The sequence below is a fragment of the Lactuca serriola genome, chromosome 9 (assembly GCF_051521515.1).
Source record: "Lactuca serriola cultivar US96UC23 chromosome 9, Lser_US96UC23_V15, whole genome shotgun sequence".
In the NCBI taxonomy this organism is placed as follows: Eukaryota; Viridiplantae; Streptophyta; class Magnoliopsida; order Asterales; family Asteraceae; genus Lactuca; species Lactuca serriola.
Window position 1 is genome coordinate 20,140,507 of NC_136416.1, and position 22,111 is coordinate 20,162,617.

The 22,111-nt window shown below is 32.9% G+C and overlaps 4 protein-coding genes and 1 non-coding gene across 6 annotated transcripts; 2 read left to right on the top strand and 3 right to left on the bottom strand.

Moving 5' to 3' along the window:
* Window positions 1–2,903: 2,903 nt before the first annotated feature.
* Window positions 2,904–5,106, bottom strand: LOC145073802 (protein DOUBLE-STRAND BREAK FORMATION). The gene is made up of 5 exons (XM_079020299.1): window positions 5,036–5,106; window positions 4,720–4,927; window positions 3,892–4,035; window positions 3,584–3,725; window positions 2,904–3,468 (listed from the first exon to the last, which is right to left on the bottom strand). The coding sequence occupies exons 1-5, from the start codon at window positions 5,098–5,100 to the stop codon at window positions 3,308–3,310; spliced, it is 720 nt and encodes a 239-aa protein (XP_078876425.1). The 5' UTR covers window positions 5,101–5,106; the 3' UTR covers window positions 2,904–3,307.
* Window positions 5,107–5,183: 77 nt separating this feature from the next.
* Window positions 5,184–5,257, bottom strand: TRNAI-AAU (transfer RNA isoleucine (anticodon AAU)). The gene has a single exon. It is a non-coding gene; the product is annotated as a tRNA-Ile (tRNA).
* Window positions 5,258–9,543: 4,286 nt separating this feature from the next.
* LOC145075189 (protein FLC EXPRESSOR-like) lies at window positions 9,544–11,961 on the top strand. Of its 2 annotated transcripts, none has more exons than XM_079021491.1 (4): window positions 9,544–10,163; window positions 11,104–11,267; window positions 11,349–11,401; window positions 11,511–11,961. In XM_079021491.1, the coding sequence occupies exons 1-4, from the start codon at window positions 9,652–9,654 to the stop codon at window positions 11,685–11,687; spliced, it is 906 nt and encodes a 301-aa protein (XP_078877617.1). In that variant the 5' UTR covers window positions 9,544–9,651; the 3' UTR covers window positions 11,688–11,961. The 2 variants fall into 2 exon arrangements, with proteins under 2 accessions (XP_078877617.1, XP_078877616.1); XM_079021490.1 differs by having other exon boundaries at window positions 9,545–10,163; window positions 11,337–11,401.
* Window positions 11,962–14,648: 2,687 nt separating this feature from the next.
* On the top strand, window positions 14,649–15,423 carry SECE1 (secE/sec61-gamma protein transport protein). Its single transcript, XM_079021561.1, has one exon. The coding sequence runs from the start codon at window positions 14,685–14,687 to the stop codon at window positions 15,207–15,209; it is 525 nt and encodes a 174-aa protein (XP_078877687.1). The 5' UTR covers window positions 14,649–14,684; the 3' UTR covers window positions 15,210–15,423.
* Window positions 15,424–17,237: 1,814 nt separating this feature from the next.
* On the bottom strand, window positions 17,238–18,739 carry PDF2 (prefoldin 2). Its single transcript, XM_079021394.1, has 2 exons — window positions 18,544–18,739; window positions 17,238–17,842 (listed from the first exon to the last, which is right to left on the bottom strand). The coding sequence occupies exon 2, from the start codon at window positions 17,833–17,835 to the stop codon at window positions 17,410–17,412; it is 426 nt and encodes a 141-aa protein (XP_078877520.1). The 5' UTR covers window positions 17,836–17,842; window positions 18,544–18,739; the 3' UTR covers window positions 17,238–17,409.
* Window positions 18,740–22,111: the final 3,372 nt, after the last annotated feature.

Here is a 22,111-nt window from a genome sequence, read left to right on the forward strand (position 1 = left end):
GATTTTAAATTAATTCCATAGAATTTGTCCTATCACCCATGCAACTATGCAAGTGTCTATGTTTTTTTTTATCGAAAATATAAAAAACAATAACGACAAAATACCATTTGCTTCCTAATTTCTAGTTTTCTTTTCTTATGCCAATAGCTTAAAACCGGCCTACTACTACCGCACTAAACAAAGTAGTCTGCATAAGTTATTGACTTTAGAGTAAATTACATTTTTGGTCCCTGGGCTTAGCTTATTTTTTTAATTTTGGTTCCAAAACCCTTTTTTTTTTTTTTTTACAATTTTGGTCCGTATTTAAAAAGTGTTTGTAACATTTTTATCCATGATTCCAAGTAAAATGACTATGACTATTTTTTGGAATGAAATTGCAAAAATTAGCTATACTCGGAGACCAAAAATAGTCATTTTACTTCAAATATGAACCGATAAAGTATTACATAAACCTCAAATTTAGACAAAAAAAATATATTTGCGACCGAAATTGCAAAAACAAGCTATACCATGACGAGTCTGACTTCCTTGAGTTCCTTTCATACAACACTTTGACACTTTCTAACTCCATATTATCATTATAGAATATTATATTTCCTCAGTCCCAAAATTATAGTTCATCTTTCATTTTTAGTTTGTCCTAAAATAATAGTCTACTTCTAAAAATAAATAACATTTTTACCAAAATATCCCTAACCAACTAAGCATTTAATAGAACATTAAATGTAAAATAAGGACAAAACTATCATTTTATTGTTTAAAGGTAGTGGTAATTAATGTTTCCTTAATATGTGTGTTTTTTTGTCTGTGGACAATAATTTTGGGAGGAGGGAGTACATGCTTTATGTTATGTTTTTATATGACAATTATGATATTAATTATATATAGTATTAATGCTCTAATATATAAATTTTACATAATATATAAAACATATTATAACACTACGAGAGCCACGATTTCAAATAGTGGTCAATGACCGTCATTTGATTTTTGATTGCATATAAAGGTGAAGGTAATGTGTTGTTCTAACTTATTAGGTCACAAACATGTATGACACAGAGAAGAAGAAGAAGATGAAGGGTAGGGTCTAGGAAGGAGGGATAGTGCAGTGGGGACAGGATGAGAACCTTGTAAACTTTTTTGTTTGAATATTATTTTATATAAGATGAAGGAACCTCAGTCAGAGTGTGTGTGTGTGTGTTTATTAAATTGATGTAGTAAAAAATGAAGAAAAACAGACATCTTTCCCGTCTTGAAGAAATATAAAACGTGAGAGCTCCAATGCAAACATTGAATGCAAATTTGATGATTTGGAAGATTCGGTTGTTGGGATGTGTGTGGGTTTTCTAGTTTTATATTCAGCAACACAAATGGAGACAAGAAGGCAATCTTTGACAATTTGTGGTTGTGGGGTATGTGAAAGTGACCAGCATGAGCACAAGACATACTCGCCCACCTTCCCATCGAAATTATAATAACTAACTTCTAAGATCAACATAAATCTTAACTATATCTAATAATATATAGTTATATACCATCAACTATGTTAATAAAAAAAAAATTGTATTTTATTGTATATATACAGGTTAAATCTGCAAATTTAATTCTGTTAGTTGTAAATTCGTTTAATAATGTCACTTACTGATAGTGATAGAATCATATTAAAAAAATGTTTTGGGGGAAAAAAAGAACAAAAATAATTGCTAAAAATAAATCTTCAGCATTAAGACTGCCCTGAATTCTAATTGCCGGAACAGAAGGAGGTTGGAATTTCCAATGCAGAAGAGCCCAGGCTTCTATTCAAAAAGTTCCAAAACTGCAAAGTGTCGTCTAAACCATTTCTGAAGGGAAGTAAATAATAATAATAATAATACTGTAATAATAGTCGACAGAAGTGGCAGAAGCAATAGGCATGTGATTCCATGGCCAATGGACCATACTATTATTATGTTGCTGCATACTAACTCTTTTAAACTTTTTTATTGTAGTCATTAATTACATATTACTCACTATTGTGAACCTAAAGTTGATGACCCGAAAAGATTTGTTTATTCTGCATATTGGTATGAGAGGATGGGACATGGACTACTCGAGTGGTGATTTTTTCACAAACAAAGTGGATGTTACGAGTGAAGCAGGTTCACGTGATAGAATGACTTTTCCTGTCGCAAGATCCTAATAGCAGAAAACATGAAATTATAGTGGGGACATCGAGTGAAGAATGTTATGAGCTTGTGAGGTCATTTAGCAGAGAGTTTGGAATAACACACACATTCGAAAATGCAAAGGTAAAACCGAAGTGTTGGTAAAGTAGTGGAAATCGCTATTCTTAATTCTCTCCCAAGGTCATACCGAAAACTTTTAATACCGATGTTTGAATTTTTCAAAGACTTCGGTCATTGCTTCCAAGTAGTGTAAAACTGTTTGAATAAGAGTGGGAGTTGACAGTGGAGGCCGGATAATGGTCATTGGTGTTGTTGTTCCTCATAAGTATTGTCCTTAGTCTTGAAGTCTTCTACAGAAAAGTCTGGGTCAAATTTAATGATGATTGCAGTCAACTATGACGACTCTGATTTTTGTTGCATTCTTATTTTTGGCAATTTAGAAAAACCATCTGATTTCTTAATCATTTGCGGTTTAAATGTCACCAAATTACATTCACAATTAATTTTCAAGAAAATTGTGAGGGTGAAAGATGATCATTAATTAATCAACAATAACAAATGTTGACATCACATCCAACCTTTTAATCATCACTCCTAACCAAACACTCTTAACACTTACAAATATTATTCAAAACAATATAGTTAAACCTCAATATTTTGCTAAATGTCAAGTTAAAATATCTACAGAAATTAAAAGCTGTAACTTGCTCTAAAGAAACAAAATCCAACAAATTAATGTATAAATAACTGAGAAAATTAATTTTATTATCTGAGCCAAAATACCAGATTTTATGATGGTTTTTCTTGGATGAACATGGTCCATAATAAGTACCTGCTCAGGCAATTTATGTTAAAGTTGGGCCAAAGATACTTAGGCCCACTTAATCCCAGACATCTTAATATCTTATCATTAACCAATAGCAATAAGAAAAGGACAATGCAATGTTTTATTATGCTATGACATCCAGTATGTTATTTATTTAATCGTTTTGATATACAATCATACGTTTATAGAGAGAATGACAGCAATAGAAGAAAGGGTCATCGCTCATAATGCCGTATATTATATATGCTATATTAACAAGGTAAAAGGGCAAGCACATGGACCTTAGTGTCATGTCATGCAGTCTGATGATAATCGGCTATAGTCTTCGAAGTTGTTGCAGTTTTCGTGTGTTATGCTTCTTAATTCCATTCCTGAACAGAATGCTGGCTGAATGTCGCTTTTCTTTGATTACAGGCATGGAAATGTTGTCACATTCAGCTGTTTTCCTTTTCAAGTACTTTACTCCTTGTGCCTGAACTGATTTCTCACAGAACAGATTATATTGATCAGAAATTAGCATCAAATATAATCTCCCCAGTAAAAATTTCAACAATGATACAACTAAGTGTAATAAGGGGAAAATAAGGCATACCAGATTGTGAAGCAACTCTGATCAGAGCAAGGTCCTTCAATCTCTTGACTTTTCTAATTGCTTCAATGTCAGATAATGCATCTGTCTCTTTTGGTTTAAGCACATCATTTGTTTGAAAGCAAGCAAGTGCTTTCTCACATGCCTACGGAATGAAATAAAATTTAAATTGTCATCTGTTCCAAACAGGAACAGGGTATGTATGAAAAGAAAGATTTCACTATTGACAGGTTCCATTTATCTATGTTTTAGAAGTTCCATTTTGTCTTAAGCTATGCTCAGCAAAATCAGTAAATGGAAGAACTTGACACCTTTCTAGAAATGGCATAAAACCGGTTCTCAAAGGCATGCTCAGCAAAAGTGAGCCATTCACCATATGAAACATGTAGCTGATGATCTGTAGCAGACTTCAGTTCTCGTAGAATCAGTGCCTCATATCTCAGAGACAAGCAACTCTGTAAATAATCAAGTTGACACATATATTAAGCAGAAATACATAACAAAATCAAAAGCTGCCATGTGTATATATTCAATGTATAGAATGCAAGTGCAGTATGAATGCCAATGAAATATCAAATTGATCTAGACTTAATCTCATTTAACATACAAATTGATCATGTAGTAGTTCCTATCTTGATCTTTATAGACTAACTATATGACAAACCAAACGCCAGAGAAGTCACGAATAAAGCAATTCAGTTATGTTTTCTTTGAACATGATCTGTATAAGTATAACCTGTTTAATAATGCCAATGAAGTATCATGATGCCTAACATACGATGCTTCAACCTAGTGATCAGTTTACTCATTGTTCCTAACTTCCAGATCACTTTTTTTTCTCTTCATCTCGTCAAAGCTTAGTACCACACATTAAATGCCAATCTGATCCACCAACAATTTAAGATCATCAACGAATATCAAACATGCGATTTCCATCAAATTAATAATTAGTCATATCTTGTGAAAATCCAATGTGATCACATAGTTACATACAAACAGGCATACATCATTACAATATACTAATACCTCCCTTGCAAAACCCTATCTACCAATTTGTACCAATGCACACAAATGAACTTGAGAAAATCTACGAAAAACATATGAAATCAATGAAAGGACATGATGTTTAAAGGACCTGCCTCTAGATCGCCGATAAATGCGAAAGCGTGAACGAAAAATTCTATGATCAGAAGATTGTGATCAACAGATTTCTCCTTAAATTCGCTAAGAACACATAGAGATTCATGTCTCATGAAGTCTCTCAGGCTCCGCCGAACATCTAGCATCAACTTCACGTCTCTGCTGATCAAAACCGACTCCAGAATCCGTAGAGTTCCGTCGTCAAATCTGACCAACTCAATGGATTTTGATCCGAAATCGTGTGATTATGTAATTAAAAAAAGTGTTATTCCGAGCAATTTCAAGGGTTTGTAGAGGGAAATTGATGGAAATTACCTTCTGGTTTGTATCAGGGAGCGAAAGAGAGAAATTTGCTGGGAGACGACTTCACTGTCACACATTTTACGATGAATTTGGCGGATGTTTCCGAATGGTTTATTTATATTATTATATTATATTTCAAAACTGGAAACAAAGAAAAAGATGGCCCATGCAGGTTTCGAACCTGCGACCTTCGCGTTATTAGCACGACGCTCTAACCAGCTGAGCTAATGGGCCAATATGATTTTGAGGTGTTCAGTAAATATAAGATTTTCTAAATTCATATTCTATTTATTCTCATCCGAAAATTACAAATTAGTAGATACACTTTATTTTCGTTTGACTATGTTACTGATAAAAGATGGAAATTAAAATATGGTTTCTACGAAATATAATAACTTAGTTTGTTGATTAAACTTTATGAAAGAAACAAAATGCATAAAAAATTAAAGTATTTTCGTTAGCATTGTCCACATATTCTCCAAGGGAAAATAATGTGCGGTTTGTGCACAAAAAACAAATCTATTTTCACTCACATTTGATTTAAAGGTGTATGAACTCTTGCATTAAATGACGATAAAGAGGGTCGGTACCGACAATATCATGATTCCACTGATGTGTGAGTTCAACAAGACGAAGGATGGTCCGGTTCACTATCTATCTCAACTATCTCTCATATTCGTTTAATGACTAGTATGGATGAGCACCGGATGGAACCGGTATGACATGAGATTATCAAATACCAAATTTGGTCAAAAGTTGATATCAAGCATTGAACTGTATTAGAAGCCTTGTGGTACCGGTATCAGTACTGATTTGTGGTACTAGAACTAAACCAGAGGGGCGAAAACGGTTAACATAGAGGTGCATCATGTTACTACTTCATGATGAAAACACTCAACAGTTTAGGTTATCTTCTTTCTCTAGATATGCATCCAAAAACCAATCCAAAAAGGTATCATTAAGACATGCATCCAAATACAGATCTGACCTTCTTAGAACGTCTTAACCCATAAAGTCTAAAACTTTAAACATTTGCATGGCTGAAAAGGGCTTAAACCTTATAACTTCAACTTAATCCACACTTATCACCACCAAACTCTTGCATGGATAGATTAGGACTATTAAGCAACCATTTTTATGAATCTACAAGACCTAACATTCATTAAAGGACAACTAATATGCTCTGTAGCGTCCCAAACTCATAAAGGTCCAAACTTTGGGACAAAAAACTCATAATACCCAACTGTGGAGATAAAAAAGGAAACACATCAATGTATAGACTTTCTACCTTCAAAAGATGCACAAGGAAGAATAGTTTCTGGATCTATAAGCTTGCAAGCAACACCTCCTTCTCCAACGGTCTTCTTCTTCAACCAATGAGCATCAAAAGTCACTAATAAGCTCCAAACTCTCACAAACAAGGCTTAAACTCGAGATTAAGGTTTATGAGGGAAAGTGGTTGATAAGGAATGTCCAAGGGAGGCATAAGGTGGTTTAAATGCGGAAGCAAACCCTTAAAATGAGGGTTTTAAGGCTTAGCTAGTATGTCCAACGTACCTCACGTACGCCTGCGTATTAGCAGGACTTCCGCGATCAGATCACATAAGTGCGCATACCCACATGTACGCCCAAGTACGAGTTGAAATGTGAAATTCACTAAATGGGGAAAAATGTGCAAACTCAAAAAGGTTAAGGGCTAAAATGGAAATATTTAATATTCGGATGCTACACCAGGACTGGGCCCATGATTGTATGTTGGGTTGGAATAAACCCCAAGGCTAGGGTCAATGATATGTATTGTATGTGGTACTTTGGAGACTTACTAAGCTTTGTGCTTATAATTTATGTTTATGGTTTTAGATATTTCCGTTTCCAAAAGGAAGGGTCCGGTTTGATCGCATTGCATCCCCTAGAGTTTTATTCTGCACTGAATGTTTATAAATTACTCTGATGTTTTGAGAATACTTTGACTCTACCTGTCTTTTGGAACAATGAATGTATAACTTTAACTTATTTAAAATGAAATTTAACTTGTTTATTTTGCACTGAATGTTTACAAATTATTCAAAATTATTTTAATAAAAACCAAATTTTGGATTTGTTAGATTCTAACATTAACCCAACTTGAACAATTTGTAATGGAACACGTCATTCTAGATTCTGAAATACATATTTGATTATTCCGGAGTGAGATAACTAATGTTTTGTGATTATGGTAAATCTAGCCTAAACTTCCAACACTACATTTTTAATGATCATTCCAGAATGAGATAACAAAATGCATTAAAATAACATATAACCAAATATAGTATAATATGCAACATAAACTACACATATTAATCGTTTTAGAAAACATGTACCAATAAAAATAAATAAGGAAATATTTGCATATACATATAACCACTTACATTAGAATATATAACATAAACCCTAAACCCTAAACCATAATGAAATACAACACATATCCTAACATTTTCTAAAACTAAAACCTAAACCATAACTTTATTTAGATATACTTGGTCTACATGTGTTTGGTTACTTGTGGCCAAATTATCGAGTATCATATGTCTTTTGCAGTAGATGCTTGAACTGCTAAATATGCATCGTTGGTAGGCGTATTAGGCACCCTAAACCAAATATGAATGTACATGGAATAATAAAAAACAACCTTTGACATGGCGACTTCTTTGAATACCTTCTTGATAATCGACGACTTTTTTTTAATTCATTCTTTAAGTATTCCTAACATATTTTAACACAAAAATGCCATAAATATAGGTTAATTTCGAGTATGAAACTCTATAAAACAATAAATTCCGAGCACACACAACCTGGAACACATTTTCATTTTGGAATATGACAAACTATTCCAGAATAGGGTCATGGATGTTTTGTTTTGGGCTCGTATAGACAAAACTCAAAAAAAATCATCAATAACAAAATTACAATATAAGAACATTATACATTACCATATTAACGAATAGATGATGAATCTAAACAAATCTAGAGTTTGGGTTACTAGGATTTAGTGAGAGGGGGTAATGTTGTTAATGAAAATGAAATCAACATTAAATAAGTCTCAAATATGTTGTTTTGGACTAGTTTGGAATAGTTGTATGTTAACTTACCAACTTTATATCATGTCACATTAGTTCGAACACAGTCTAGAACAAATTTAATTTATGGCATTTCAGATTTTGGACTACCTTAACATCAAATCTCCTGAACTCCGGAACAAACATTATACTGTGAAATATCGTATTCAGAACAATTAAATTATTTTTTAGAAATAAAATAAAGATGATATTTTTAATTATGTTGTCTAATGCCAAACATAAATCAAGATAAACTAAGGGGGTGTTTGGCAAAACAATTTATTAACTGTTCCACACCGCAATAAGCTAAAAAAACTATTTGGATAAAAATAGTTTATAGCGATGACAAACCGCTAATAAGTCTTTTTTTCATAAGTTAAATCTCTTTAACCTATTAATTTATAAGTCAGTAAGCTAATAAGTAAGAGAAATCTCCAAAAAAAATCTCATTATTTGGCCAACTTTATGAAAAGTCCTACTTTTTTTTTATATCAACTCTTTTACCCTTTTATTAAAATTCTAAAAAAATGGTTGAAATTATAAAATAGGAATAAACTCATTAAGCTTCATAAAACTAAGGATCAAAGACTTCTATAGCCAATTATTTGCCATAAAACAATGACCTTAACATCATTTTGAACTCATCATCGTCTATATAATCCATTTCTCATTTAAAATTTTGTTACAAGTAATATAATATATTCAAATTATGTCTTAAACACCTTAGTACAATCTACCTAAAAAGTAGATTAAATGAAAACCAAATATATGGATTACAAAGAAAAATATGAGTTTTATCCATTGATGAATTGTTTATATATGCTTAAGATTTAAGGATAAAACACATATTTTTTCTTTATAATCCGTACAATCTCACTTAACATATTATTGTATTGATTAGTTTATCATCAATCAGTTATTTTTATATGAACATATCAGTTGGTTTTCATTTAACCTACTTTTAGGTAGATCGTACTAACTACTAAGATGTTCAACATATAACTTGAATATTTTATAATACTTATAACATAAATTTATATGAGAAATGAATTATATAGACGATAATGAGTTCAAAATAATGCTAATATCATTGTTTTGTGGCAAATAATTGGTTATAAAGGACTTTAATCATTAGTTTTATGGAGCTTAATGACATTTATTCATATTTATAATTTCAAACAAGAAATTTAGACTTCTAAATTTTTAATGAAAGGTAAAAGAATTGAAATAAAAAAAATACATATTTTTTATGAACTTGGTAATGAAACTTTTCTAGAGATAACTAGATAAAAAATAGTTTACAAATAAAATTTAGAACCGATTAAAATATTAAAAATTTTCTGAAAAAATTGCGATAAGTAATAATTTTTATTTTTCTTTTCAAACACCCCTTAAAATTACTAAAAAAAATTATTAAAAGGATCGGTAGTTGTTCTTCGACACCAGCAACGTTAATAATTGACAGAGCCTAGAAGGAAAAGAGAGGGGCTTCACACGGCGGCACTGCGGCAACCACCATAAAACAATCCACAAATGGCCGGTAGGAATTACATCCCACCAGATGCATTAAAATTCAGACAAGATTCTCACTCTCGCCGTGCGCCAATTGAATCTCCTCCGCGCCACCACCAGGTCGAAGACCACATCGCCGTCCACCACCGCGAAATCCAATCACTCCTCCTCGACAACCAACGCCTCGCCGCCACTCACGTCGCCCTAAAGCAGGAACTCTCTATCGCTTTGCAGGACCTTCGCCGTCTCTCCTCCGTTGCCGGCAATGTCAAGGCCGAAAGAGACGCCGAAGTGCGCGAGGTCTACGAGAAGGCCGTCAAAATGGAGGCGGAAGCTAGAATGACCGATGAATTAGGTGCCGAGCTTATTCAGGTCAGAGGAGATGTACAGAAATTGAGTTCAGAGAGGAAAGAACTTAATGAAAAGTTAGATAAGGTTCACGGTGACCTTGCGAAAGAAAGGTGCAAAGGACATCAAGTTCCGATGATCAAAGCGGAGATAGAAGCCATGCACAAAGAACTATCAAGAGGAAGGTAATAATCTTCCTTATCATCTGTTAATTGTTGCTGTAGGAACTTTCCCCATTGTAATGTTGATACTTCGTATAAATTTCCCCTAAACTTCATTCCAAATTTCCAATCAAAAATAGTCAACTGATTTTAGGCCCATTCAGTATTAGCATGACTTTTACTCTTCAATTTAATTCATTGATAATTTTAGCTTGTCCTTGAATGGCATATCTAAAAGCAAAACCTCCTTGCTGACTTCAATCAATCTGATCATATGTTGGGTGTTTCAATCCTCTAAAAAATTGGAAGAAACATTTGAATTGCTAATCTTGATTCCTTGGGAGGAGAAGAAGGGGGTGGGGGTGTGAAAACGATCATAAAATGTGGTTTATTGACTATTATTAAGTGTTGATTGATGCTAATGCTATGCTTGCATATTTTGGGAATTATAAGAAGTGATATAGAATTTGGGTCTCTAAGCCTCAGTAAAAAGCTAAATGCCAGAAATAGCATTTTACTTTCTATTTCTTTCTTATTGTAGCATTGTACTTCCACATTATTTCTAATTAAGGAATTGTACTTTTAAAAAACTACCCTTTATAGGAATTGGTAACCATCTGATTTGAATTATCATGACATATGGTACAAGTTAACATGTTTTTATGTCACTTACTGTTGTTGCCAACAAAAAATATTTATATAATTTTTTTTTTAATAAAAAACTGTGGCACATTCTTTTTGTCAAATTTCATCTCATCCAAGACCTGCGATGCTTTTTTGTTTTTGCGATGTCATCATTATGTGAAAATGGGTTATAACTTTATTGCTAATTAAACGCTATTCAATCAAACAAAGATCAAAAGATTTTGAATTTATTGCTATTCAACATATTAATTATTTATGGAACTAATAAAAGATTAAAAAAGTGTTGGCATTTGAGTTTTGACCCTGTTTATGCAAACAGGGCAGCAGTTGAGTATGAAAAAAAAGTGTATGCAAGTAACCTTGAACAAAGCCAAGCAATGGAGAAAAGCTTGATGTCTATGGCCCATGAAATTGACAAGTTACATAAAGAACTTGCAGATAAAAGAGCAAGGGCTGCAGCTGCAACTGCTACTACTACCCATGGTTATTATTGTTATTATTATTATTTTAAATTTTGTATTATACATTTTGTTAATTTTGAAACATGAACAGGATATGGTGCAGGATTTGTGAATCATGATATGGGTTATGTTGGGAATGCATACACCATGCATCAGGTATGCAATTGTTTGTTTGCAAATTTTATCAAATATGGATTATATACATATTTCAGGAAGAAAAAAAAAAGGAAGAGAAATTTACCATTTTTACATGTTTGAGGTTCAGGGTGGAGTGGATCCACAATACGGGTCTGGAGCTTTGCCGAATGGTCCATATGAGATGCAGCAACATCACATGGTTGATCCTCAGTATGGGCATGGAGTTGTACCTCATCAGCCTCAAGGTGCATTAGCATATGATATGCAACAACAGCATCCTCCTAATAATGCAGCACATGGATGAAATTTGTATTTGTATAATTGAAATAAGTGGTGGTGTAACGTTTTAAAAGTTTTTAGGCTTAGGCTTAGGTTTAGCAAGACAAGACATCTTGTGTTGTACACGGTATGACTTTTGTATGTTAATGTGTAGATCGAGTCATAAGTCTTGAAATGTTGTTTGGGTAAAATTCATAATTGTAATTCAAGTCCAGACATTCATCTAATTATCATAGATTGGTTACATGAAGGAAAGAAATAGAAGGTGTTATAATTATAAATTACTTTTATTTAAATAATATTTTATACCAATAATACTTCAATTATACTTTTGTTATTTTCTTAAAATGCAATTTTGATTATAAAGGTGTTTTAAAATCTTATGATCCTAGATTTAATCTATATTTTTTAGTTTTAGAAAGGGAAAATAACATAAAAGTCATTAAGTTTACACCAAAATTTTAATTTGACTTTAAATTTGATATCGTGTTTTTCAATTTGTTTCCGGTCAAACCGATTGATTGTTTACTGACGTGGCATGTTGATGTAGCATGTTGACCGTATTTGATTATCCATTATACTTCTTTAAACAAGAGAAAATGTTGAAAAAACACAATCTATTATACAGGGGCGGAGCCAGGATTCTAGATTGAAGGGGGCTTACATCATAATAAGAATATTAAATTACTTTTTATAACTGAATAATATAATACGCTTTGTAAAACTGGATAAGAAACTGATAAAGAAAAAATTGTCTAAATAAGAACATCAATAGCTTAAAATTAAAGACTTTTCTTAGGGATCATGAATCAAAGAATCTAATGTACCTCTCTTAAATATGACATCTTATTTTTTCAGATTAAAGATTAATTAGCCCGCTACAAGACCCAACTAATATATCAATTAATTGGCAGTTACAAGAGCTATTTATAAACACTAATAAAATGAATGGGGTAATATATAGGAAAATAATATAAGTGGGGTAATATATAGGCGAGAAATAATTTTTTAATTGAAACCTCATTGATGAAAAATACAATAAAAAGACCCAACGAATATATCAACTAATTAGTAATTACAAGAGCTATTTCCGAACACTAATAAAAATAAATGGGGTTATATGTAGGCAAATTAAAATAAATGGGAGTTGATGCAGTGAGAATTTAGTCAACTAGGCCTTAGTTCTTTTCATAATTGTAATGGACTTATTATTTTGTCTATATAATAATAATTGGATTTTTGAAAATGATTAGGAGGTTCTCTAACAACCAATGTCGGCTAAAAGATTACTGCATGGACTATATATATATATATATATATATATATATATATATATATATATATATATATATATATATATATATATATATATATATATATCCTATTAGTTGAAGTTATAGAAGAGATTGGAGGGGGCAGAGCACCCGGCAGCCCCTCATTGTCTCCGCCCCTGCTATTATATATTAGTTACCGAAAAAACAAATATACAAATATATTAATTTTGTGCCTTTTCAAACCCCTCTCATAATCTCTATACATATTCAAAAACCCTATATTAATGGGGCAGGTCTTGGGCACGTATTCTTGCCTTTGTTTCTAGGTTGGAGGAAAAAGTATTATACCTCCTACGGCTCTGAAGAAAAGACTAGGAAATGGACGATTGATCAAAATTTGGACTGATGGATGGTGGTGACCAAATTTGTTCGATTTCTTTTCCTTGTATTTTTTAGTTAGATACAAATCATGATTATAATGTGTTCTAGAGAAGGACTGATGAGGGGTGGAGCCGTGGCAGTGGCGTATGCATATAAGAGAATTTAGAAGAAACCATGCAATTAAACAAGATGTTAATAGCTCTTCAAAGTATCGCATTTTCGGACAATGAAGACAAATGGTGGTGGGATATAGGATATTTTGCGGAGTTCTTGGTAGCCGGATATGAGAAAGATGAGTTGATAATCATATTCTTCATTTGCGTGATGACAGGCTGTCATATTAGGTGGAATCGTTTTGTTTCGAGGAAGATGAATATTTTAGTGTGACATGTTCTTTTGGACCGACTCCCTACTAGGGATAACTTAGACAAACGTGGTATTGATATTCCGTCTATTCTTTGCCCTGTTTGTGCTTTGGAAGTGAAGCAACTTGTGTTCTTCAAATGTGAAGTTGCGTCTAGGACGTAGGATTCGATGTTTATGTGTCTCTCTTTTTGGCCCACATGGTATGATTCCACTAGAGCTATGTTTAACTCGATTGATGATCTTCCTTGCTTTACAAAAAAGAAGCTTGTTATTGATGCAATATACTGTGATTTGGTATCTTTGGGGATTTGGTGTCTTTCACTCAATTGATGATTTGGTATCTTTGGCGATTTTGCTTTTGTGATAAAGCAGTTTCATTTTTTATGGTATGTTAAAATAAATAGTAAAAGCTCTAGAAATTAAGATTGCGCGACTGCATAAGCTTTTAGACTATGTGTAATTGGTGTTTTAGTTTCTAGTTTCTAGTTGTTTTTTAATATATGGTTCTTTTTATAAAAAAATAAATAAATAAACTTTTTGATTATTTAAAATCTCCCACAATTTCAATAAATATGCCAAAAAAAAAAACCCTTATATTAAACACGATAACCCATATATTAAACACATTAATTTTAGAAAAACACGACTTATTATAGATATTTTATTAATGTAAACCTTTAGAAAAACATAATTAATCGGTTTTTCTTTTACAGACTTTGAGTAAACACAACATTAATATAATGATTTTGTCGATAATTATCGTATTCCAATATGATAAGTTGTATTTGTTTAATAGTTCCTGTAAACATACAGGATGATGGATTATAAATTTATAATAACCAATTTCGATATTTTGTTCATTTTATTAACAAGAATTTAAACATGTACTTACAAGTTATAATGAAACATTGTGATTTTACGAGGACCATTTTCGTAAATATGTATATCGTTTACAAAATCATCTACCCACAAATTTCCGGTGTGTACCATACGCTGTAGAAATGGCACTTTCTCTCTCACAGTTCACTTCATCCCCATCTCTTCCTGCGTCATCGGCAAGAACATCCACCAATTATCGAATCATCTCAACGACAATCAAATCCACCCTAAATCCAATCACCAATTTCCCCAACACCGCCATTCTCACCGCCGCAAATGGGAAGAAGAACCACCGCTTCGCCGTCATCGTCAACGCCGCAGAAGAACAACAACAGCAGCCCACCACCGCAGAATCCGAATCCACCCAAAAGCCCCCCTCCGATGAAGAATTATCTGAACTGGGTACGGAGATCAAAAAGGCGATGATGGATAGAGAGATTAAGAAGGATGAGAGTGTATGGGCCGGAGTAGTGGATGAGATAGGCCGGATCGAGTGGCCGGCGTTCAATAAGGTCCTCGGAACGACGGGGGTCGTGCTCGGCGTTATTGCTGGTTCCAGCGTCGTTTTGCTTACTGTTAATGCCGTTTTGGCGGAGCTTTCCGATCGGGTGTTCGTCGGCCGTGGGGTTCAAGATTTTTTTGGCTAAACGAAGACGATAAGGCCCAAGGGGGGAAGAAGCTGTTATCCAGTGTAACAAGGTCCATGGATATACTGTGTTCTACACCTATCTGATTGCTCCACGTCCTCTTGTGTCAATTAGTTTAGTATAATACATTGAAATTTGCATGTATTAGTTTTACTTTTACCTATCTCTTTTTTTTTTATCCATTTTGATATCTTCAATCTTTTTGCTCGACTAATCTGTGACTGTGTACATAATCTTGACAGCATTATTGTTTCCAAATTTGAAATTAAATGGTTTTCATTCAAGGAGTTCACAAAGCATGACTTAATAAATAAGAGATTTTTACTAGAAGAAAATTCTGGCATTTTTTAAAGTGTACATTTCCCGTGGGGTTTGGGGTAATCTTTGTTGTTGTTCCCTCCTCGTATTTTTAACTCGGATAGTCTTATTGTTTGTTTTTATTACGTCTCTATCAGTTTTAAAAAAATTATTTTGCCCGTGCTGCTACTTTTTTATATTTTAAATTCATTTAATAATTATTTCTTATTAGTGGAAATCATAATTAAATCACCTCCTCTTCCGATCCAACCCACCCCCCCTTCTTCCGTAGCAACATGAAAATCCAAAATTTTGACCACCATAAATCTACTCATCGATCCTTTCTCTAATTTGGCAAGAGCACCTCTCTGCCCCACCTATGAACACATCGATCTTCATCTTACCAAGAGTTCATGAACAAGGAAACTAGGAAAAATAAGGAAGCTAGAAATCAATGAACAATTTCAGACAATTCAGCTAATCACAACCCAATCTTTACTTAAACCCAGAAAAAACAAAAACTGAAAATTTGGTGAAACTAAAATCATTTTTACACAATCTGAGATGGTTCCTATAAATCACAACCCCATGGATGATGTAAACCAATTAAAACCCTAACTTGCTTGGCCGATTCTTAATTTTGTGCACAATCTAATGAAAAAATGGATTTCAAATTGCACAAAATCAAAAAAAACACCAACCTCCTCCTTCGGGAGTAGATTCCAATGGGGATGGGGTTCAGGATAAAAAGGCGGTGTATATTCATAGGTCTTAAACGTGTTAAGATTTTCAGGGCTCATCAGAGGTTCATGGTAAGTGTTTCAGGCGTCGTTTGGTTTCAAATGTGATAGAGAGAGGCGGAATAGAAAGACAAATTACTCCCACAAGTGAAGAGGGGAAAGAGATGGAGCTCACCAACCCTATGTGACGTTGTTGTAGTCGCCGGAGCTCTTGTATAGTTTTATCGGAACACAGGCGGAGGGAGTATGGCGGCTTATGAGCCGACAATGACAAGATTGTAATTGATGGAAGGGGGCGAGAATGGTGCAGGTTACAATGGTGCGATTTCCTTGTTCTGGCTCGGTGGCCGGCAACGATACAGGTAAACAGTGATGCAAGTGTAGTGACCGATAATGCAGATGGAATGGTGATGGTGGAAGACGATAGGTGAAGAAGAAGGGGTTAGGGGAGATTGCCTAACGTTGCTTAGGGTTTTAGGGATTCTTTTTAAAAAAATAAAAATTCATTTTTGTAATATATTATTAATAAAAAAGGTAAAAATAAATAAATAATAAATAAGTGAATAAATTATTAAGGGTAAATCAGCCTTTTTAGAACAGACAGGGATCAAACGTGCAACAAAAATATAAATTAGAGACGGTCCGAATTTAAAAAAAAAAAAAAAAAAAAAAAAAAAGAATTGTTAGGGACCAAACACGCAGATTACCTTAAACCATAGGGTCCATCTGTGTAATTTACCCTTTTTTAAAATAAAAAAAATCAATAGATAGCGGTTTGGTGTATTCAATTTCTTTGTGCAGCTTTGCAAACCAAACATAAGACAACAAAGAATTCCATTACCTTTGGATTCCAATTCATTAGACTTATTACATTCCTTACAAAAACATTATGCAAACCAAACACCCCTCTTGTGTTTGTTTTACTTCTTTTCTACATCACTTGTGAGCATTTCAACACATTGGATCGCAAAATAATCATAACAGAAAATCATAGGCCACAAAATCTTTACTATTTCAGAGGTAATGCATTCAAATTAAAAAACAAGTAGCAAAAAACCATAACTACTAATTATCTTACTCTTACAAATCTCAAGATCAAATCATGTTTATAACAGTCTATGAAAACGCACGATAACACGAACAAAAAAAGCATACCAAATTCATCACGCATTTGCAGGACCCACAAGAACACCCTGGGCAGACCCTTCTTTCTTGCTATTATCATCCATGGATTCCCCATCATTTTTCCTGATCCTAATCTTGTACTTAGTTTCAAAATCAGTGAGCTCCTTCTTCTTCCTCTCCAAAGCTTCATTAAGTCTAGAAATCACCACTTCAATTCCTTCCTTGTTTTGTTGGACAGCTGGCAAGACTTCCTTGATTGTTCTCTCAACAAGCACACCTCCAATCATTCTGTAGCAACGTCTGGTGGGATCCAGTGGCTGAATGGCATTGATCACCAATGAGTGCTCACTTACTTCCATCTCTAGTTCTGTGATTTTTGAGTAAATCTGATTCATTTCACTTCTTATGTTTCCATATTTTGCAGCAACTTCTTGCTCATTAATTGGTTCAGCATTGCCAGCCATGATGATACTTGAAGATGATAAACAGAAACAGAAATAGAGATTAGTTATAGCTAATATATAGGTAGAATAGTCATTAAGCTATGGTGATATAAAGCCACTTCTTTAACAGAGAAAAAAGTATATAATTGATAATTCCAAGACACGAAAGTGTTTCACGAATCATTCAAGCAAAACTTTCTATAGCAAGAAACCATCGATTCGAATTGGATCAAATGTACATGTAAAATTTATGTTGCAAAAGCATCAAACTTGGCATATGCATTCCTGTATGCCCTATAACATATACAACAGTGAGTTTCAGAATTCAACCAGACAACAACAGAGAAATGATGGCTACTAACCCCTATGAAAAAAGAACTATACTAACTGATAACAGCCAGACGTATGCAAATAAAAGGACGATAGTAGAGCACTTGATAAAGATACCTAGCAATTGCTACTTTTAACAGATTCATGTGGACACAGAATGTCCTCCTGTCATGATCTAACACAGCTTCGTAAGCTTCCTAATAAACTAATGATATTAATAAATGATAGAATCAAAATATAATTGTAGAAAGTTGAGATGGAAGATATGAATTCTAATACTTCCTTGATTCAAAACGTTGAAATTCTACACAAATTTATGGATTAAAATACGATTTGAAGAAATAAAACCAATAAATATTGTGGAATAGATGCAAAGTGGAAGGTCGAATCTTTGTTTACCTCAGATTTTCGGTTCTTGAGCAGAAAGTGCAATCCAAACCCTAGCTTCTCCAAACGTCGAGAGAGGGAGACAATCAGTGCAAATCAGTTATGGGCTTGTGAGCCGGTGCGTGGTTGGGCCTATGACTGGAGTGACAGCGACGGAGACGAGGGCACAGCGATGGTGACGACTGTCGTAGCAAACCTTTGAAATCCCGAGGGACAAAATGGAAAAGAAAGGCTAGGGTTTAATTGGTTTTCCGATTACCGATTTACCAAAATAATTTGTTATCATCACCGATAAAATAAACGTGCTTTATATTTTATTTTTATTTACATAGGTTAATTTTAAAAAAAAATTATATATGAGATCTAATGATAACTTTAAATTTATAAGAAAATAAAAAAAATAATAAATTATTAAAATTGAAATATTTTTTATCTTTTAAATTTAAATAAATAAAAACTAACTTTAATTTAAAATTTTTGATATTAAAAGGTAAGTCATTAATGAAATTAATATTCATTTATTGCTATATTTATTGTAATCATTGCATTAAAATATTATATGAAATTTGATAAAATAAGAAAAATCCATAAAATAACATGTGAAAAGAATTAAATCAAAATTAACACAAATTAACATTTGTTAAGTTGAAGGAGAACATGTCATGTTCAAAAAAAAATTTATTTATTAGGAATGATTTATAATTTACTTTTTCAAAAAATAGTGCAAATTCAATCAATAAAAAAACATTAAAAATCAAATATGGTCTAAATGAAAATTTGGGGTGTCTTTTTAGCCAACACCAAATGAATTGGGACTTATTTTAAAGTTTTTTTTTTATTGATTCATCACTTATTTTCATTTAACACCATTGAGAGTTGATTGATTTTTATGTATTTATATTGACCACTCAATATATATTGAGTGGTCAATATAGTATAAAGCTTTAAGCATCTAACTCCTCTATTTTTAACATATTTTATTTTTATCCCCTTAATTATATTGTAGTTTTAAATGTTTTTCATTTATTTAAATATTTAATTATTTCTATCATAATTTTTCATTTCTTAAATGTTTATATACTAATTTTTAGTGATAACCTTAATTTAAAATATTTCCTATTCAATTATAATATGTTTAAAGATTATTAATTAAAAGAGGAGGTTGTATGAACATTTTAGATAGATAAGGATTAAAGTTAAATTTATAAAAAAAAAAAAGCTATGGAAAAAACTTAACCATTAAAAAGCCCATTTAATTAGAGGTCAAAAGTATTAGATTAATAATGTGGCAAAAATATTAAGTGATATGGTAGGTTAACCATAGGAGATGCTCTAAGGATTTAGTCAACCTTACTAGAAAAGTCACGTCATACTAATCTAGCCATTTCATTTATATTTTTTATCTTTTATATTTCTTTTTAACATAAATTAAAACAAAAAAAACATAATTTTTAAACATAAATAAACATTTTATTATTAAAAAAATTACATTAAAAATTTAAAACTACATTACAAATTAAAAATACATAAAAATTAAAACTTAGATTTTTAAACATTCATTACTAATAAAAAATACAAATAACTCAAAACACAAAAATAATCGCCTTATTTTCGACGGCCTTGCATTGAACTTTTAAAATTATTGCTAAATTCCCCGACACAATACCTAGTTGGGGTTGTATGTTTAAAAAATTAGATTGTTAAGTTCTATTTTTTGGTTAAGAGTTATCAGTGTTTTTCATACTTTTTTCAAGAAAAAGAGATGGTTGTCTGCTTTTTCCGAAAATACCTCTTTGGTACTTGTTTTTCGGCTGATGATGTCGCTTGTTTTGCTTTGTCCCTTCCTGGTGGTTGACAAATGTGGACTTCCGGTGGATCCTCCCCATCGGTGTCGTGGAAGTCTTCATTAAGGCCGAGGACATAACCTACATCCGACTCGGATGTTTTTGGTCTTCTGTTGGAGTCGGTGGTCGATTCTGAATGTGCATCCTCATTTAGGATCCATTTTGGACAGTGACGAAAAATTAGTCATTCTTTTTGGTGGCCGAACAGTTTATCGCTTTTGGTAAGCTTGAATTGGTAGACACGGTTGATATATTTCTTGTGAATATTATAATGAATTTTGTACTTTTTATTTTGCATATAATAAATCGATTCCTAAAATTTTTATTAGGTCTCGTTTAATTTTTGGGACAACCAACACCCATACTTTTACACTCCTCGTCTCGACCAAATCTACACTTATAACTCTACTGAAGTTCCGTTCCTTGCTAAACCCAAAACCTTAAACAATCAACTAAACCTTCTCCTTGTTGACATTAAAGATCAAGAAAGCTCTTTGTAACCACTCCCTCCCTCCCTCGCTCCCCCAATCCATTATTCAATTAATAATGGTGCTTTTTGTAGGTTTTTTCTGTTTAAATTTCCATTCAAGGTTCTCGCGTTTTGTGTGTATTCTAGTTTGTATTGTTATGTTAAATGGCCATCATATATATGTGGAGTCTGGCTTGTAATCCTAAAAACCCACAAACCCTTAACTCGCCTTTCTTTTTGTTACATTATAAGGTTAATTATTGGTTAACTTTCATATACAAACCCAAATTCATTTATACAAAAATGATGTGGACCCTAGCATGGAGGGTCGGGCTCTTGTGTTCCTAAAGGCTCATGACCGAGTGGCTAAAGGAGTTTCACGAAAATGAACAGAACTTTGGCTATGGGGTCCTGTTTTAGGCCTACGACCAACCAAATCGAAGCTTGATATAAGGATCATGTCATAATACGTACCCAACAGGGACTTACCCATTTTAAATGAAGCAATAAACGTTTTTTTCTCTTGTTTTCAGGTTTGTATTTGGCGTATGGTACTTTAGTGGTCTCTTTTAAATTTTGATTCTTATTTAAATGTTCCTAATGTAATTTGGATGGTCATTCATTAGTTTAAATAACTATCATTTTTCTCCTCAAATTTTGTGTGTTTTAAACCAGATTTTGAAGCCCAAACTCATGGTATTCATAGAATAAACGTGGTTTATCACAAACTTCATGGGCAAAATTTCGACGTCGATTACCTTTTTTCGCCAGGCTCTTTGATATCTTAACACCTCGCTAAAGTGCTCAAAAACTCAGAAAGGTCGTGCCTCAAGATGCAGGAAAGTTTCCAGAGAGAAAGGCTGAATTTTGTGAGAAAATGAATAAAATTTGGTCCTATTTATACTTGTCGAAGGGGGCATGTCGCACTATTGTTTAAAAGTGTGCTGCGGAGCGGCGTGTTGTCTCGTCCCAGATGGTGTCATGAGTCATGATTTACCTAGGCAACATCGACAAGTCGGTGGAAGAGGGGTGTATATCTTATGCCACATGGCGCACATCGGTGGCGCCACGCCTTATTTATCAGGTAAAATTTGAAATCTTCAAAAAAATCATATCTTTCGCGTATGAGCTCCATTTTCGACGCTCTTTATATCCTCGATTTCGTATCGACGAATACTGCAACTTTCATTTAGATCTCAATAGCTAGTTCACATTCTATTTTTAATTTACAGTCTATGAAGGTTACATTATAATTGACTTTGTGAAA

Excerpts from the sequence above, each read along its gene's own strand:
- LOC145073802 (XM_079020299.1), bottom strand. The coding sequence starts at position 5,100 with ATGTGTGACAGTGAAGTCGTCTCCCAGCAAATTTCTCTCTTTCGCTCC. Across the intron at positions 3,726-3,891 it reads TTTATGCCATTTCTAGAAAG|GCATGTGAGAAAGCACTTGC; the intron begins GTGTCAAGTTCT and ends TTCATTCCGTAG. Across the intron at positions 3,469-3,583 it reads CAGAGTTGCTTCACAATCTG|TTCAGGCACAAGGAGTAAAG; the intron begins GTATGCCTTATT and ends GTGAGAAATCAG.
- LOC145075189 (XM_079021490.1), top strand. The coding sequence starts at position 9,652 with ATGGCCGGTAGGAATTACATCCCACCAGATGCATTAAAATTCAGACAA. Across the intron at positions 10,164-11,103 it reads AAAGAACTATCAAGAGGAAG|GGCAGCAGTTGAGTATGAAA; the intron begins GTAATAATCTTC and ends TTATGCAAACAG. Across the intron at positions 11,402-11,510 it reads ATGCATACACCATGCATCAG|GGTGGAGTGGATCCACAATA; the intron begins GTATGCAATTGT and ends TTTGAGGTTCAG.
- SECE1 (XM_079021561.1), top strand. The coding sequence starts at position 14,685 with ATGGCACTTTCTCTCTCACAGTTCACTTCATCCCCATCTCTTCCTGCG.
- PDF2 (XM_079021394.1), bottom strand. The coding sequence starts at position 17,835 with ATGGCTGGCAATGCTGAACCAATTAATGAGCAAGAAGTTGCTGCAAAA.